Source organism: Hyla sarda, chromosome 3 (genome assembly GCF_029499605.1).
Source record: "Hyla sarda isolate aHylSar1 chromosome 3, aHylSar1.hap1, whole genome shotgun sequence".
Classification (NCBI taxonomy): domain Eukaryota; kingdom Metazoa; phylum Chordata; class Amphibia; order Anura; family Hylidae; genus Hyla; species Hyla sarda.
The window spans coordinates 218,782,961-218,799,177 of record NC_079191.1 but is presented as its reverse complement, the minus strand read 5'-3'; the positions used below and the strand labels follow the sequence as shown (position 1 = coordinate 218,799,177).

The window sequence follows — 16,217 nt, the reverse complement described above, 5'->3', positions numbered from 1 at the left end:
TATAAATGTGGAGAAAACAACTTTTATAAATGTCACATGCAGTATGTAAATGAGGCTCAAGTAGTCTGTAGTAGGACATGTAGTCATGGCTCCCCAGGCTGTAACCACCACTATTCAGTCTCTAATAATGCCTATCTAGGTATGATGGAGCAATTCAGTGAGGACCTGATGTCATTGCTCACAGCTATGCCTGATGAAGCTGCCGTAGCAGTGAAACGCATTGAATTCTGGGAGAATAAACCATTATTGCTTTTACTTACCTGTCGGTATCTGTGTCCTGCGCCAGGTATCTGTGTCATGCTGACTCAAGGCGAAGAACACCTCCTCAGTTCTCTCCAGACAACAAATTTTGGCTTTCCTCTCGGAATATCCAAATTAAGATACCGTGCTATAATTTGCTCCTCTGTTCTTGGGTCCGTTTGAAGTTTTGGAGTGAATAAATCCTGTTTTCTACAAGCTCCGTTTACCTCCTTCTCTCCGGATACCCAACTCCTTTAATGTTTCCCTGCTGAAGCCTTTGATCCTGAACTCCTACTTCAAGTCTTTTTTCTCTACTTCTGTACCTGAAGGTGAAGAGTCTGAATTTGAAATCAAAGACATCCTCGATTCCAAGACTGTTGGTGGTTCTTCTAGACTGGGAGAACTATGGTCCTGAAGAGCGTTCCTAGGAACCTTAGGAGAATATTAATGCCCCAAGTCTTCTTAGGAAATTCTTCTAGCTTATCAGGACAAAGAAGAGGGGGCATGAGAGGGGGGTACTGTAACGCCGGCCGTTGGAGTCCGCCAACATGTACCCCCCACTGTCTTTGGAGTCGGGGCTCCAAACAGTAGATTGTGGTGTTTGATGTGCAGGATTTGAAGCTGTATATGTGTGAATACACCATAAAGAGGATTAGATATATTTCGACCAAGATAAAAATCAGCAACTCACCATAATAAAATATGTGATGGCAGAAAAGGTACATAGTATTTAGAAGATTTCTGTACCTCATTACATCTTGAATAATAGGTGGATCTGATAAATTAACCCTTTAATGACACAGCCTTGTTTTGGCCTTGAGGACAAATTTTTATTTTTTGCATTTTTTTTCCCTCCTCGGGCTTCCTTAATGTGGGACCAATTGTACTTTGCACTGACATCATTTATTTTACCACAAAATCTACATTGATTAATATGATTACAACGATACTTAAAGGGGTTATCCAGGAAAATACTTTTTTTTATATATCAACTGGCTCCAGAAAGTTAAACAGATTTGTAAATTACTTCTATTAAAAAATCTTATTCCATTCAGTATTTATGAGCTTCTGAAGTTAAAGTTGTTCTTTTCTGTCTAAGTTCTCTCTGATGACACGTGTCTCGAGAAACGCCTAGTTTAGAAGCAAATCCCCATAGCAAACCTCTTCTAAACTGGGCGTTTCCCGAGACATGTGTCATCAGAGAGCACTGAGACAGAAAAGAACAACCTTAACTTCAGAAGCTCATAAGTACTGAAAGGATTAAGATTTTTTAATAGAAGTAATTTACAAATCTGTTTAACTTTCTGGAGCCAGTTGATATATATGAAAAAAACTTTTTTCCTGGAATACCCCTTTAATTTATATAGGTTTAGTCTTTTTACTACTTTTAAAAAATAACTTTAAGAAAATGAGTATGTTTAAAATTGTCCACTTCTAATCCCTGTAACTCTTTTTATTTTTCTGTATACAGGGCTTTATGAGGGCACAAATTATGTGCCGTGATCTGTAGCTTTTATCAAAATTATTTTAGTTTTGAAGATACTTTTTGATTGCTTTTCATTCATTTTTTGGGTATATAAAGTGACCAAAAATCAGCAGTTCTGGATTTTTTTTTCTTTTCTTTTTTTTACATTCACCATGCTGTTTCACTAACATTTTGTTTAATAGTTTGGACATTTGGTGATACCAAATATGTATTTTTTTTAATTTACATTATTTTATTTGTAAATGAGAAAAGAAGGGTAATTTAAACTTGTATATAAGGTCCCTTATTTACATTTATAAAAAAAAATGTTTTAATTACTTTTTTTTCACTATTTACCTGCTATACGCCTATATTGCCTGCCTGTCAATGCAAATGTATAGAGATTTACAAAGTGACAACCATTATGTAGGACAGCATATGGTACGCCTTCCTTAGAGGCAATAGACGTGACTGTAGTGCAGTCTATAGTCAAAGGCACCACTAAGAGGAGCTCATTGCAAGGATATTTGTACAACTCCTGTGTTAAAGTGTTAACTTGAGTGGTGGCTACAGACTCTGTGACTGTGTGAAGAAAGGTATGGTAAATGTAGCTTTATGTATGTTAAACAGAGCTCCACCTATATATAGATATGTTTTGAAATAATAATTTAAAGGGGTTGTCCACCCATAGACATCCTATCCCCTCTCAAAAAGATAGGGGATAAGATGTCTAGGGGCAGAGTACCCCTTTAAGTAATATTCAACTTTAACCCCTTCCCAACCTATGACGTACCACTACATCATGGGTGAGGGGAACATGACGCAGGCCCACAGTACGTCATGGGTTGGGTGAGGGGAACATGACGCAGGCCCACGGGTCTTGTCCATGTCATAACCGGCAGATTCCTGCTGCTATCAGCAGCTGACATCTGCCAGTAATGACTGACAGCAGAGCCAGCCTGATGTCCGTCATTGAAATGGTTAAATGCCATGATCATTAACGATCACAGCATTTAAACATTAAATGCCAGTAATCCCTGGGGTCTAGGGGACCCATCTGCAGCTCTGTAATGTAAGCGCAGGCTGCAGATGGGTTTCCCGTCCTTGCCAAAACAATCGAGCACCGAAAACATAGAACAATGTAATGCAAAAGCATTACATTGATCTTTGCAAGCCATCTAATGATGGCTTATGATAGGGCATTTTTGTGTAAAAAATTTTTTTTAAAATATTACAAAAATCCTCCCCCTAATAAAAGTTCAAATCACCCCCCTTTTCCCATTGTTCAAATAAAACACTGTAAAAGATGTTAATAAAAAAAAACATATTTGGTATCTCCACGTGCGTAATTGTCCGAACTATTAAATCATGATTTTCCTGATTCTGCACCGTAAAAGGCATGAACGCAAAAAATTCCAAACGCCAAAATTGCTGTTTTTTTGGTCACATCACATCCCAGTATAAACGTAATAATACGTGTAAAAATAAAAAGTTATAGGGGTCAAAACATGGCATTAAACAACCTTTTTTTTCTCCAAGTTTACATTATTTTTTTACCTTAAGACGAAACAAAATTACCCATGGTATCATTGAAATTGTACTGATCCATAGAATAAAGATAGCATGTCAGATTTACCATATTGTGAACCCTGAAAAAGTTATTGCCTCACAAAATTACGCAATTCCATATTTTTCCTTACTTAATTTTTCCTTTCTTTGCCTTACATATATTTATTTCTGGCTCTGTAATACATTCTATGATAAAAATAAAGTGCACCAATAAAAAGTAAAACTTGTCCCGCAAATAAGAAGCCTTAATACAACTTTGTCAGTGGTAAATTAAAAAAGTTATGGGTCCTAGAATGTGAGGAGCAAAAAAACGTGAGGCGGAAAAAAAATTGCTGGGTCATGAAGGGGTTAATAGATTTTTTCGAGCCACCAGGGCAATTCTGAAAGTTTTATGTTTAAAGGGGTATTCCAGGCAAAAACTTTTTTATATATATCAACTGGCTCCGGAAAGTTAAACAGATTTGTAAATTACTTCTATTAAAAAATCTTAATCCTTCCAATAGTTATTAGCTTTTGAAGTTTTCTGTCTAACTGCTCAATGATGATGTCACGTCCCGGGAGCTGTGCATGCTGGGATAATATCCCCATAGGAACTGCACAGCTCCCGGGACGTGAGTCATCAGAAAGCAGTTAGACAGAAAAAAACAACTCAACTTCAGAAGCTAATAACTATTGCAAGGATTAAGATTTTTTAATCGGAGAAATTTACAAATCTGTTTAACTTTCCGGAGCCAGTTGATATATAAAAAAAAGTTTTGGCCTGGAATACCCCTTTAAGGCTTATCCAAATGATGAAAAATAACTGCAAAAATTTGCCTAGGTTGCATAAAAACTAACTTTTTGACCACCTAATGACTCATGACATGTATTTTTGTCATGTGGCTGTTATGGGTGTATGGAGCGGGCTCGAGACTTGAGCAACTGATGCCCACCACTAATAAGTGTCATGGAGAAATCTCCAATTCTTTTAAAAATGTGGTAGTACACTGCATCATTGGTGTTCATGGAGTTAGAATATATTCAAATGGGACTGTGACACGAGTGACAGGAACAGAAGTTGACGGATAATGTTAAAAAGAAATCCTTGTGCCGGGATCATCAATTTAAAATAGTGTTTCAAAATCAAAATATCATCAAAGACCTGTTTTTTCACACCAGAGACAAAATTTCTGGGGATAGGGACTGAAACCAATTATATATATAAGTGCCACCCATAGGAGATGAAGTTAATAAAGTAGAAAAACCACGCTAGTAACACGCCCTAGAATGGCACCACAAATAATATATATAAGATATTGTTTACCCTTAAATTGATGTCTTTAAATCTACTATGGTTAAAGGGGTTATCCAGTGAAAGAAACTTCTAACTGGGGGTCCAACTGCTCCGTGATCTTCTTTATGGGACCTGGTTCTTGCAACTGAACTCACCTTTTCAAGTGCTCTGGCCCCACCTTCGTAGATGAGCAGGAGTAACAGCCAATCATCATTGAGTGGGACGTCTCTGGGACCCCTCATGATCAGACACTTATCCCCTTTCCTGTGGATAGGGGATATGTTTATTTCCCCGTGTAATTTCTTTAATAATATTATTCATCCAATTCACTGTAATATGCACACAAATATGAAAGATGGCATTTGCTATACAGAATAAATGGGCACTAGGTACACCACACTGGGATCCACAAATGTGCAACACAACAGATGAGAAAGGGCTAAACCTGTCCCAGGTAATTTTCTAGGTTCATTTGTTGTGTTTTCTTATAAATCAAGGATACTCCATTTGTTCTGTTAAAGCAGCTATGCGTGTATTCTACATTTTATAGTTAGCTTGTGGTATTGCAACCATTTTTTTAAAATGTTATAATATGCTTTCTTCTGTCTGGTAGGTGAAGCTGCCCTTTCCAATTGATCAAATCACAGATCTTCCACGCAATGATTTCCAGATGATGATAAAAATGCACAAGCTGACCTCAGAACAGTTGGAATTCATTCATGACGTGCGGCGGCGAAGCAAAAATAGAATAGCTGCACAGCGCTGTCGCAAGAGAAAACTCGACTGTATACAGAATTTAGAATGTGAAATACATAAGCTGGTGAGTAATTTATATCATCATTTTAAAATAAAAAGTCTTTCTAAGTTTTTAATAACAGTTAAACAGGTTAAACAGGACCCCCGTGATCAAACATCTTATCCCCTATCCTTTGGATAGGCGAATAGATGTCTAGGGGCAGAGTGCCCCTTTAACATTTTGACCAGGACAAGTTGAAAACAGTTAGATGAAGAGTCAGTTCAGCATCCTGTTATGCAAATGAAGCTCAAAAGTCCAGGGACTCTCCCCAGCATGACAAGGGTCCAGGTAAGTCCAACTCATGTCCTCTTTATGTAGTCAAATAGAATAAATAGATGCAAGGGGTAGTGGGTAGTAATAAAGAGGACATGAGCTAGACTGTGCTCTAACCATCCTGGGGAACCCCCCTGTGCTTTTCAGCCTTATTAGCATAATAACTAAAAGGCTTATACCTCAGCACTGGAAATGCGGATAAAAAGAATGTCCAGAATACTAATGGCTAGCGCTATCTAGTCATGTGCTTATTTACTCCCCTGCTTTTTTTTTTATGAACAGGTCCGTTTTAAACTAATAGAATGTTCTGGGGGCCAAGACTTATGGGTCATTCATCAATAATGCTATATTACCATATAGAGTGCTTTATGTACAGTTTAAAACTGCAAAAACTAAAGTAGGGTACATACCATAGACTTATACAGCCTAAGGCTTATTTCAGATTTATGTGGGAAGATTGAGTTTTGCTGTGAACTATAATGTGTTTTCTTAATCCATTAGGTATGTGAAAAAGAAAAGTTATTAACAGAAAGGAACCAGTTAAAGGCCTGCATGGGAGAGCTTCTAGACAACTTCTCTTGCCTATCCCAAGAAGTATGTAGAGATATTCAGAGTCCAGAGCAGATCCAAGCCCTACACAGGTATTGCCCTGTTTTGCGGCCTTTGGATCTTCCCACAGCTGCTGCATTCAACCCTTTACCAGCAAGAATAGAACAAAAACTTATCACGTCGCAAGATGTGGGAGAAAACATGCAGTGCTGCAATGAGCAAGGTCAAGTACAGCTTGGAAGCCACTCGGTTTCAAACAATATACCAGAGAATTGTATAGCAAGAAGAGGTGTGGAGGGATCTGAGCATGGTACTTATTCAGAGAGGGACACTTGTGTGGAACAAAACAGCCAAACAGTGACAGTGGACTTCTGTCAGGAAATGACCGAGAAATGTACAACAGATGAACAACCAAGGAAAGATTTCTCCTAGTGATGTTACGACGGCATGGTCAAACAGAAGTCACCCGTCAGCCTATGGCTGCCACTGCCTCCAGAAAACATTATTGGTGCACACTACAGCAGTCTTAGCAGCAATACTGTTTATAAGTATTTTCCTCCTCTGAAAGATGGAGATCCTTTCATGATGGTGCTATACCTTGCTCCGGCAAGGGACTAGACAGTGGCTACACTGTCCTCCTTGTGTTCTGTAATATTTGTTAATGTATTCTAATTTCAGATCTTAACAGGGATGGATTTAATACCCATGTGGACCCAACAGCAGCTTTTATTCTCAGTGACCCATGTCACAAACCTATCTCAGGAATTTCCTCAGAATGTTCATTTGTTTTCATCAAGATTTTATAGGTGAACTGTATATAGGTTCTATATCCATATGCAAAAAGTCCATGTATCCCTTGATTTTTCACAACCTAAAACTGGAAGTCAACTCTTCTTTTCTGTTCACACAGTATCCAACATTCATCTTTATGTCATTGATGCCACAGACTGCTTATTAGATATTTTATTTCAGTCTGACACTATCATTAGTCTTTAGTTATTTATAAACCGCTGTCTTGGAATTTTTTTTTTTTTATTATTATTATTACAAATGAGCTTACAGCGCCAGTCTTCATTTCAATCAAGCCGTATTTTTTATTAGTTAGTTTTTTTAACACAGACTTTCTCCTAGCCACATGCACTGAGTTTTGCTGTTGTGTGTAAATTTAACATGACTACATATGCATTATTTGTTTGTATAACAAAGAAAAAAAAAAAAAAAGAAAGAAAATACTCAGGATATTAGGATGTAGAAACATTTTCTTGCCAAATATTGCATTTACCATATAGTGTAAAATTTCAACTAAAATTTTCCCCAGTCCCTGAACCTTCAAAACTGTTCTAAAAAATGAACTTTGCTTAATGCTATTTCTGGATTTCTTTAGGTGAAATATATGAAACATATTCAAAATCAAAATAAGAATGCTGACAAAGGGAGTTTGCTGCAGTCCATCAAACCAATGAAAATAACATACCTCATATTAACAGTGCAGGAATTCTGAAAGTTGTTTTTAAATACATTATCATACTTTTTTTTTTTTTTTTTACAAAATAGTTTATATTTAACTTTTAGTAAGAAACTTATCCTGGCTTCCCTAGGTGTTTTCATTAGTGACATGGCCATAAACAATTTCTATATTCAATCTCATGAGAATGTGCTACATTGCTGATATTTGGAAGACGAAAACGTAAAAACGTTGGAATTAACTGTTGTTTGTTTGAATTGTTGCTATGCAAATACGACGCAAGGCAGCTCAGATGTATATTGAAGTAATGCCCGTGTAGTGTACATGTAACTGCAGCAGTGTCCTAAGCAGTTGATTAAGCTTGGTAAAGCAGTGAATTAAGCTTGGTTACCCCATTCTCCCTGTAATGAAAGATGACAATGAAATTGCTGTTAAGTATATGTAAATACATAACCACATTTCCAATCTTGAGCAAGTAGGGACTAGGCTCTTAAGATTCTTCCTATATATATAGTCCAGAGTCAAATAATGTCTTTTTTTATCCATCCATACCCTGTTTGAAAAATGATGATGAGATGCTTCTACCACATCAGAATTATTTGGGCACCTAATGTAATAAACGGTTATTTGGGCAGTGTTAGTAAAAAAAATAAAAAAAAAAATTAACAAAAATCATTTTCAAAGCATAAGTTAGAAAACCTTGCTCAAAATATTTCTACCACAGTTAATAGTACTATGGTTAGGTAAAACCATACATTATTTAAAGAGGAACCTGTCCTCCCAGTTGTACAATAATGCCAATTCCATACAGTTTGCTGCCATCTCAAAATAGAAGCTATACATTTTTTTAATGTGAGACCGATGCCTAATGGATGGTTTCTTTCAGATGCATCTAACAAAGCTATCTATCTTTTTGTTAATCTTACACATTCTTTTAACATGAGAGCCTATGGGCAACAGCTGTCTAGTGGATTACATCCATGATCATTAGAACAAGTCTGGAGAAGCATGCAGTGAGAGGGAAGCTGACAGCCCATGTGAGCGCTCTGCTAGAATAGCAGAACGTATGCACCGCTTCTATCAGAGTGCTCATGTGGACACAGGCTCTCATGTCATTAGGACATTAGAGTGAAGATTTATGTACATTCAACAGTTGAGCAGGCATATGGCAACATGGATGAAGGAGGCAGGAAAGCTTGGAAAGCCGGCTCCCACCTCCATAGTGCAAAGGACCAGATTAGATAACTAGCATTGGGGGCTAAAACTCTGCAACTGGACCACCCATGTATGCAAGTGATACATCATTTTACACATATTACCCGCACTATAGCCCTGTGTATGAGTTTTAGTGTGGGTGAAACTGCTGTCAGTTTCCCTGTAAGAATATTACTTTCCTGCTTGCTGTAATACACAAGCTCCATATACTGATATTTGAGCTCATCTCATACAGTGTGACAGAAGAGGCAGTGATCTGGGGAGTGACATGCTTAACAGCATGCTTCTCAGACTTTTTTCAATGATCAGTTGGATCTGTACCCCTATCATGTCTCTGCAATTTCTCTTTTATTTTTTTATTTTTTTAGGGACATTTTAAGGGAGGACACATCTGTAGCTCAACCAGTTTTGGAAATTCAAGTGTCTTGGATAATTTTAAATTAATTTTTGTTGTACTTTTCAGACTCTTGATGGAGGCTTTGGAAAACAGCCAAACATAAAAATAACATAAGGAATCACAGTCACATGGTTCCTATTTGTTAAAACATTTACAGCATGCCTGCCTAGAAATTAAAATAATAATCTAGATTCAGCCATAGTAGACCCCCAAATGACCTAGGTTTTGGGTTTAATTCAGTTTAGTGACCTACAAATGCTCAGCTGCTATAAAGGATGATTTAGTGGAAAAGTAGAATGTTTAGCACCAACAATTTTTTTGGTCTTACATAAATTTTGGTTTAGGTCTTACATAAATTTCATATGATCAACTTTGCTTATGCATTTTAAGGCACACTGCTTCTTAAGAGTGATTATCAGACAAATGAGCATTTGTTAGATGGCTCATTCCCAATAATGTAAAATGGACAGAGATCCGACAACGAGCGAGAAAATGCACCTTCATCAGCTAACTGGATCTTTTGTGCAGCCATTTAAATCATTATGATCGGCTGCACATTGCCTTGTATAAATGGGTGATGTGTGCCTGACAATCATGAGGTTCAAAAGGCCACATAAATGATCCAGCGATAGTCGATCCATCGATCATCGAGATTGTTGCTCATTTTAGTGCCCCTGTAAATGGACCTATCCTCATAGCTTGGACTTCTTGAACTACTTATACAATTTTCCCTGTTTAGGTAGCTTCCAGACATAAATACTATACAATGGAATAAGCTGATTGGCACATGATGTTAAAAATAATGATATAAACAAATATATATGTATTATATTTTCCAAATTGGGCCGCTTTGGCTATTATAGTAAAAATCCTAATGCTTCTTAAAGGAGTATTCCAGAAGATAAATGTAACATTTAAATGTGCCCAGGGTACCATTCTTACATACATAACCTGTATTTACCAGCCTCCGATCCATCTCCGCCAGTGATTGCTCCCACTGTCAGCACTTCCTGTTCTCATCCCGACATTATCTGATAGCAAATCAATGGTTGAGGTATGTCACCACTGCAGGTGAAAAATATTTACAACTTGTTCAAGAAACTTAGTAATTTAATCTTTTAATTTGATCATTTTGAACATTTAAGGACATGCAAAGCAGTTTTTTTAGGTATAGGACCACAAGAGGAAATCCCACATATGGCATATAAAAGTCAAATCTAAAAAAGTTTTTTTTTTTTTTTTTGTATGTTCTAAATTATGATGTATAATTCTCACTCATTATGCAGTATTTGTGGTGTACGCTATCTTGCATTTGAAATTGTGTATATGTGTAGTATTATACCAGTGTATTAATTTAGCCCCAAAAGTCCATTTATATTTTCTCTGAATAATAGAGATTACAAGTATCGAGTTGCAGCGAAGAGAGACAAACTGTGCCTGTTAAAATGCCCTAGCAATTGTATTGCTTTTTTCTAATATCTGACAATGGTGTCAGATTAAATCCTTTTCTAGGATTTTTTTTAATTTATTTGTTTTGTACATAATTTATTGGGTTTCAAATACACATTATGTTTATATATTGTACTTGTACAAAGGTTATGCTATTTTCTGCACAGTAATTAACACTTGACTGACAATTAAGTGGTGTGGCTGAAGAGCAGATACCTGCAATATTAATTGAGCTTGGCAGTGTTTTGACTTTTTTTTTAATTTATTAATAGAAAATTTGTACATTTTTTGCGTTAACTTCTTTATGCTCATATTCTCTGATGCTACAATTTTTATGTTACACTCTACTTTACAAATTATTTTAACCTAATCCACCCTAGATACTGCACATACCTGTTCTCATTTGGTTAGCAATATTCCTTTACTCCAATGATGTCTAACTATTTTATTTTAAAATGCTACTTAAAGCAGTCTCATGCCCGACAGTACAGAAAAACGTATCCCCTATCCACAGTATAGGGGATAAGTTTTAAATCGCTTTCCCACAGCAGCACGTCACAACCCTCAATCGAAGCGGAGGCCGCCACGCCCCCTAAATATATCTCTATGGGAGAGCCGCTCAACAATCTTAGTCTCTCCCATAGAGCTATATGGAGGAGGCGTGGCGGCCCCCGCTTCAGGCTGGGGGCTTGACGTCCCGCTCTGTGGAAGAGCCGGGGCTCCATACAGACGATTGCGAGGGGCCACAGCGCTCGGACCCCCTATGATCTAAAACTTATCCCCTATCCTGCAGATAGGGGACACGTTTTTCTGTACTGTCGGGCATGAGACATGTCCTTTAAGTTAATAAACAGTCAACAATCAATCTGACTTTCTATACAGTTCTGTTTGTTTTATTCAGTTTGGATCAATATTTCAGTCCTTTTTATAACTTTTCATTACATTTTTATACACGAATATTTTTTTCTATTTTTTAATTGATTTATTATGTCACATCTTGAATATAGTCCTCAGTAGTTTTAAGTGAAAATTGTGTTCCCTCCTATATGCCATATATACTCTGATGGGTAGCAATGGTATCTGCTGTATTACAGTCTGTGTTCGTTTGCCATTTAAGTTAATATTGTTAGCAGATGCTATCAGTTCTAATATACCTTGGGGCCCAGCTGCTAATCTTATTTACCATATGGGCTGTCTCTTTTGTAGCCTTTCATTATGTTTTTAGTTGCCATTTATGGGAAACACTTCACTCCCAGAGAAACAGGCAATGCTTGTAAGACATTTGTATTTGGTTTGTTGTACTGGAAGTACATATACATGCTTTATGAAGTGATCCCTTCTTAGATTGTGTACTGGAGCTCAGGAAACATTAAGCTATCAAAATATAATATACTCCAATAAAAAATTATTATGGTAGGGATATTTTCAAAAGCTTAATTTAAATAAGCATAATGAATTGCTTATTGCATGTAAAACTACATTTTATTGAGAGCCAATACATTCATTGTACATACAATTTCTTATGTATGTTGTCAGCAGTTGAAAGTAATTCAACTGTAGTAAATGTTCGTGTAACTTACAATGAATATTGCTTGATGACAAAACATGTGAACAATGCTCATCTGTATTGAAACAACTTCATAGTTTTCTAGTCACTGTCCCCGACAGTGTCCGAACAGTTTAGAAATAAAATTTGGTGCCAGAATTAAACTAAAGTCAATTTAACTTAAAGGGGTTATCAAGGAATAGTAAAACAGAGCTACTTTATATCAAAACCTGCTCCCTGTCTGTCTCCAGGTTGGGTGTGGTTCTTGAGCTCAGTTCCATTGAAGTGGATGGAGCCAAGTGGTAAAACCACATCCAACCTGGAGACAGACATGGAGCTGTTTGTGAAAAAGATTAGCTGTGTTTTTCTATTCCTGGATAACCCCTTTAAACTGAGTATATAATTGTTTAACAGTTTTTATTAAGTTACTTGATAATATGGAGTAATACCATTGTTCCTAATATATTCTATGTTGTATCTACAGATATGATGATAAAGCAGCATAAAAACCTATAAGCCATATTAGAATTATCATAAGTTACATACTGTTTCAGTGTGTTTTGCTATGTAAGTAGAGGTCTAATCTGCTAAATTGTAAATGTTCACTGTAAGGCCTCAAGAGGCGCTTCAAGGAATGGGAAAAATAACCTGTCTTCATGTTACCAAGTTCAAATATCAGTACAAATAATATCACAATTTCTCTGTGTCAGGTTATTAATGCCCTGCTGCTGCTATGTGCAACAAAATACTAAAAGTCTAAAGCCTAATACAGTTGTAGTAAGCTCAGCGTTTAGTCGATAGCATCCCTTTGCAGAACCTATGATTTCATGCACTCGCATACCCGACACTTCAGTAGATTATGTAGGGTATGTTAGTTTAGGTAGCCTGGCTTCCAGATAACTTTTTCTCTTGGAGACTACAAATAGGCAGCAACAACAACATGATGCACAAAATCATGTAGCTTCCGGATAAATGTATGCAGGAAGGAGATACTTGTGAGTTATATGTTAAACTTGTAATAAAAAATACATTATATAGCAAATAAATATAGGTTTTAACAAGCAGTAATGCATTAATTTGCTTGAAACATAAAAGAAGCTTGTTATACCTTGACATGGCCGTTGGCTGTGTTTGACACATGTTGGCCAGTGTTATTAATGGCAGATCATATGAATTGGTTGTTGTGCAGCCATATAAAAAACTTAAAACGCAGCACTCATTTCACAAGAATTAATCATTTTATTGACTACTTTAATGCCCAGTATAGATTTCATATATAATTGCCAAATGTGTAAACTAGAGAGCTTAGCCCTGACCTTTAATAGCCCTAATGTTTTTGTTTGCCAGAATTTCATCTTTTTGATGGGCATTATGTTTAGTTTTTTATTATTGTTACTTATAACCGTTAATATTTGTCTTCATTATATAATTTACCGCAGAAATGTTATTGTTTTAAACCCTTTTTCTTTATCCTCCTTCTTTATTTCATATTTGTCTCATCAAATATATCTGTTATGCAGTATATAATGGTGTATAGATCTACTTGACTATGGGAAGAGCAAACAAGAGTTTTCAGAAATTTATATAATTTTTTTACGTTAAAAGGAGTGATCACAAACTACTGTTTCTGACTGTCTCCATAGGTTTAGGGTATGTTCACACGTTCAGGTTTTTAGTTATAATTATTGAATACAAAGCCAGGAACAGAATATATGTAAATATATGGCATATATAAAGGAAAGATTAAGACTTATGTTTTTCAAATCTATTTCGGGCTGTGTGTTTAATAATTGACATTAAAGACCTGAAGGTGTAAATACAGCCTCAATCAAGTTTTTTCAATGGAGTGAGACCTATTTACCATATTATTGATAGGTCACAAAACATGAATCTTTGTAATTCCCTTAACATTTTTAGAATAAAACTGGTAACTACAGTTATGACTTCAACTTACAAAAGTTTTTAAATGGATTTTCCCACTTTATAAAGTGATGACCTATCACTAGGATATGCAACCACTGGATGATGGGTGCAGGTTCAGTTTCCAGACCTCCCAGCAATCCTGAGAATGAAGTAATTTACTTAACATGGAATGGGGCAAAATTTTACATATATCCTGTGCATAGGATGCATTACAGAAAATGCATACCTTTTAATTGATCTACCTATAGGTGAATATAGATAGTAGTTCATAAGCTGAACTGAGAAAAAAATGATATTTTCTATACAGAAGCTAAAAAAAAATTTATTAACGCTTACCTTAAAAACATGCTGTATGTTTTATGCCACTCACATAATATTATCAAAGTCCTTTTGGAATAGCTATGCTTAAGCTCTAAGCACTTTAAAAATATTTAATGATTGGTTAGAGGATACACCTCTTTAAAACAATGTAATAAAGCACTTAAGTTAGTGATAGATCCCATAATACAGGATAAGTACCTATATAAACCATTATATATTTTGAGTTCAACTCTTAGACTATGTTCACACAGCGTAAGATACGGCTGCATATTTTATGTTCACATTTTCAACTGCAATCCATGGCCGCGGTTTTTCCAATTATGGACAAAAATGCACGAATATAAATTATTATTATTATTTTTAATGATTTCAATAATGTAGTGAGCTTATTGTGAACTTAAAGTGTTGTTTGTTAACTATTATTAGTTTATTTTTCTTCAGTATTTCAGGGTCTTTAAAATCCTAAATAGTTGTACATTGTGAAGGTTATACTAAGCAAGAGGATTCTTTAAGATATATAATTACATTTTTAATTTTTTTGTTGCTCCCTTCTGTGTATTTTGATGGCTACCTAGCAACCCTTTGACATCTGGGTGAACAGCATGTGATTACATATGCACAAGTTCTTTTCACCATACATTATACTGTCTATTAACGGTACATAGCTTTGTTCATAGTAATGTAACAGAAAGCATTACAACATGGCTCTAGAAATCATGTATTTTCTGGATGGCTAATGAGATGGTAGGTAATAGTGAAGAGACCAGACTGTTCAATCTAGATACTGTAAGAGGAGCTTGGTGGGAAGTTGGTAGCAAACTAAGATAGGCTTTAATTCACAGATATAGTTGCTATTTCATTGTTCATTGTTGCTATTTCATTTTTACATCCCATATTCCAGTTGATAAAGTAAGTACTCAAAATGATTGAAGGGACAATGATGATCGGTATGACACGTAGCCAAATAGTGTACATTGTATTATAATGATTTAATATGTTCATATTGCATACTTTTTTCCTGTTTTTTTTTTTTTTTTTTATAGAAATAGCAGATACATGACTAAGTATGTTTTTTTGGAAATCATCCATGAAGGTCAGACTTCTGGGTTCTCCATCAATCCTAAGATTGAAGGAGCTGTAGTGCTCTGTCCCTTTAACTATTTTTCCTTTCATAGAAACTTCCCTGCCTAGTGCAAAAGGTAACTGCAATGCAATTCCTTCATTCTCAGAACTGGTGGAGGAAGCAGAGCTCGGACCTTCACTGATGATTAAATTATGGCATATCCTAGATGGGAAAACTTAAAACACAATAGGGATTATTTATGCTGACACACACTATTATTGTTGCACCATCAACAGGTCTTAAAGGGGTTATTTGACCTCCTGCATTTCTGAGATAAGGCATGTGATGCACTAATATATACTTCCTATGCCTAGTACAGTCAATGATGCCCCCTCTCAGTATTAAGCCACTTACCTTCTTTAGTCTTCCTGTACCCCCCACACACACACATACACTCTAACTGCCCCCATTCTAAAATGCCATCTTATCACAGAATGTTGTTCCTCTGCCTGTAGCCCAAATTCAGCAGCAAATCCAACACATAGCAAGGGGTCTCTATACCAGACCTTTCTCTGCCAGATGTGTCCATGTTTTTAAAACTCTATACTCCATCTGTGTGGACACACCGGACTCTGCTATATCCACTTCATATACTCATACTCTAGATGGACAT

General features: G+C 36.1%; 2 protein-coding genes across 5 annotated transcripts in view; one reads left to right on the top strand and one right to left on the bottom strand.

The window, feature by feature from the left end:
* Positions 1-11,170, top strand: part of BACH2 (BTB domain and CNC homolog 2) — a 304,321-nt gene extending 293,151 nt beyond the window's left edge. For all 4 annotated transcript variants that reach the window (XM_056566115.1, XM_056566113.1, XM_056566114.1 and 1 more), the window contains 2 exons: positions 5,161-5,367; positions 6,118-11,170. In XM_056566115.1, coding sequence (XP_056422090.1) covers positions 5,161-5,367; positions 6,118-6,597 — 687 coding nt within the window. In that variant the 3' untranslated portion in view covers positions 6,598-11,170. The remainder of the gene's footprint in view (positions 1-5,160; positions 5,368-6,117) is intronic.
* Positions 1-16,217, bottom strand: part of GJA10 (gap junction protein alpha 10) — a 141,960-nt gene that overhangs the window by 40,237 nt on the left and 85,506 nt on the right. The gene's annotated exons all lie outside the window — the stretch shown is intronic.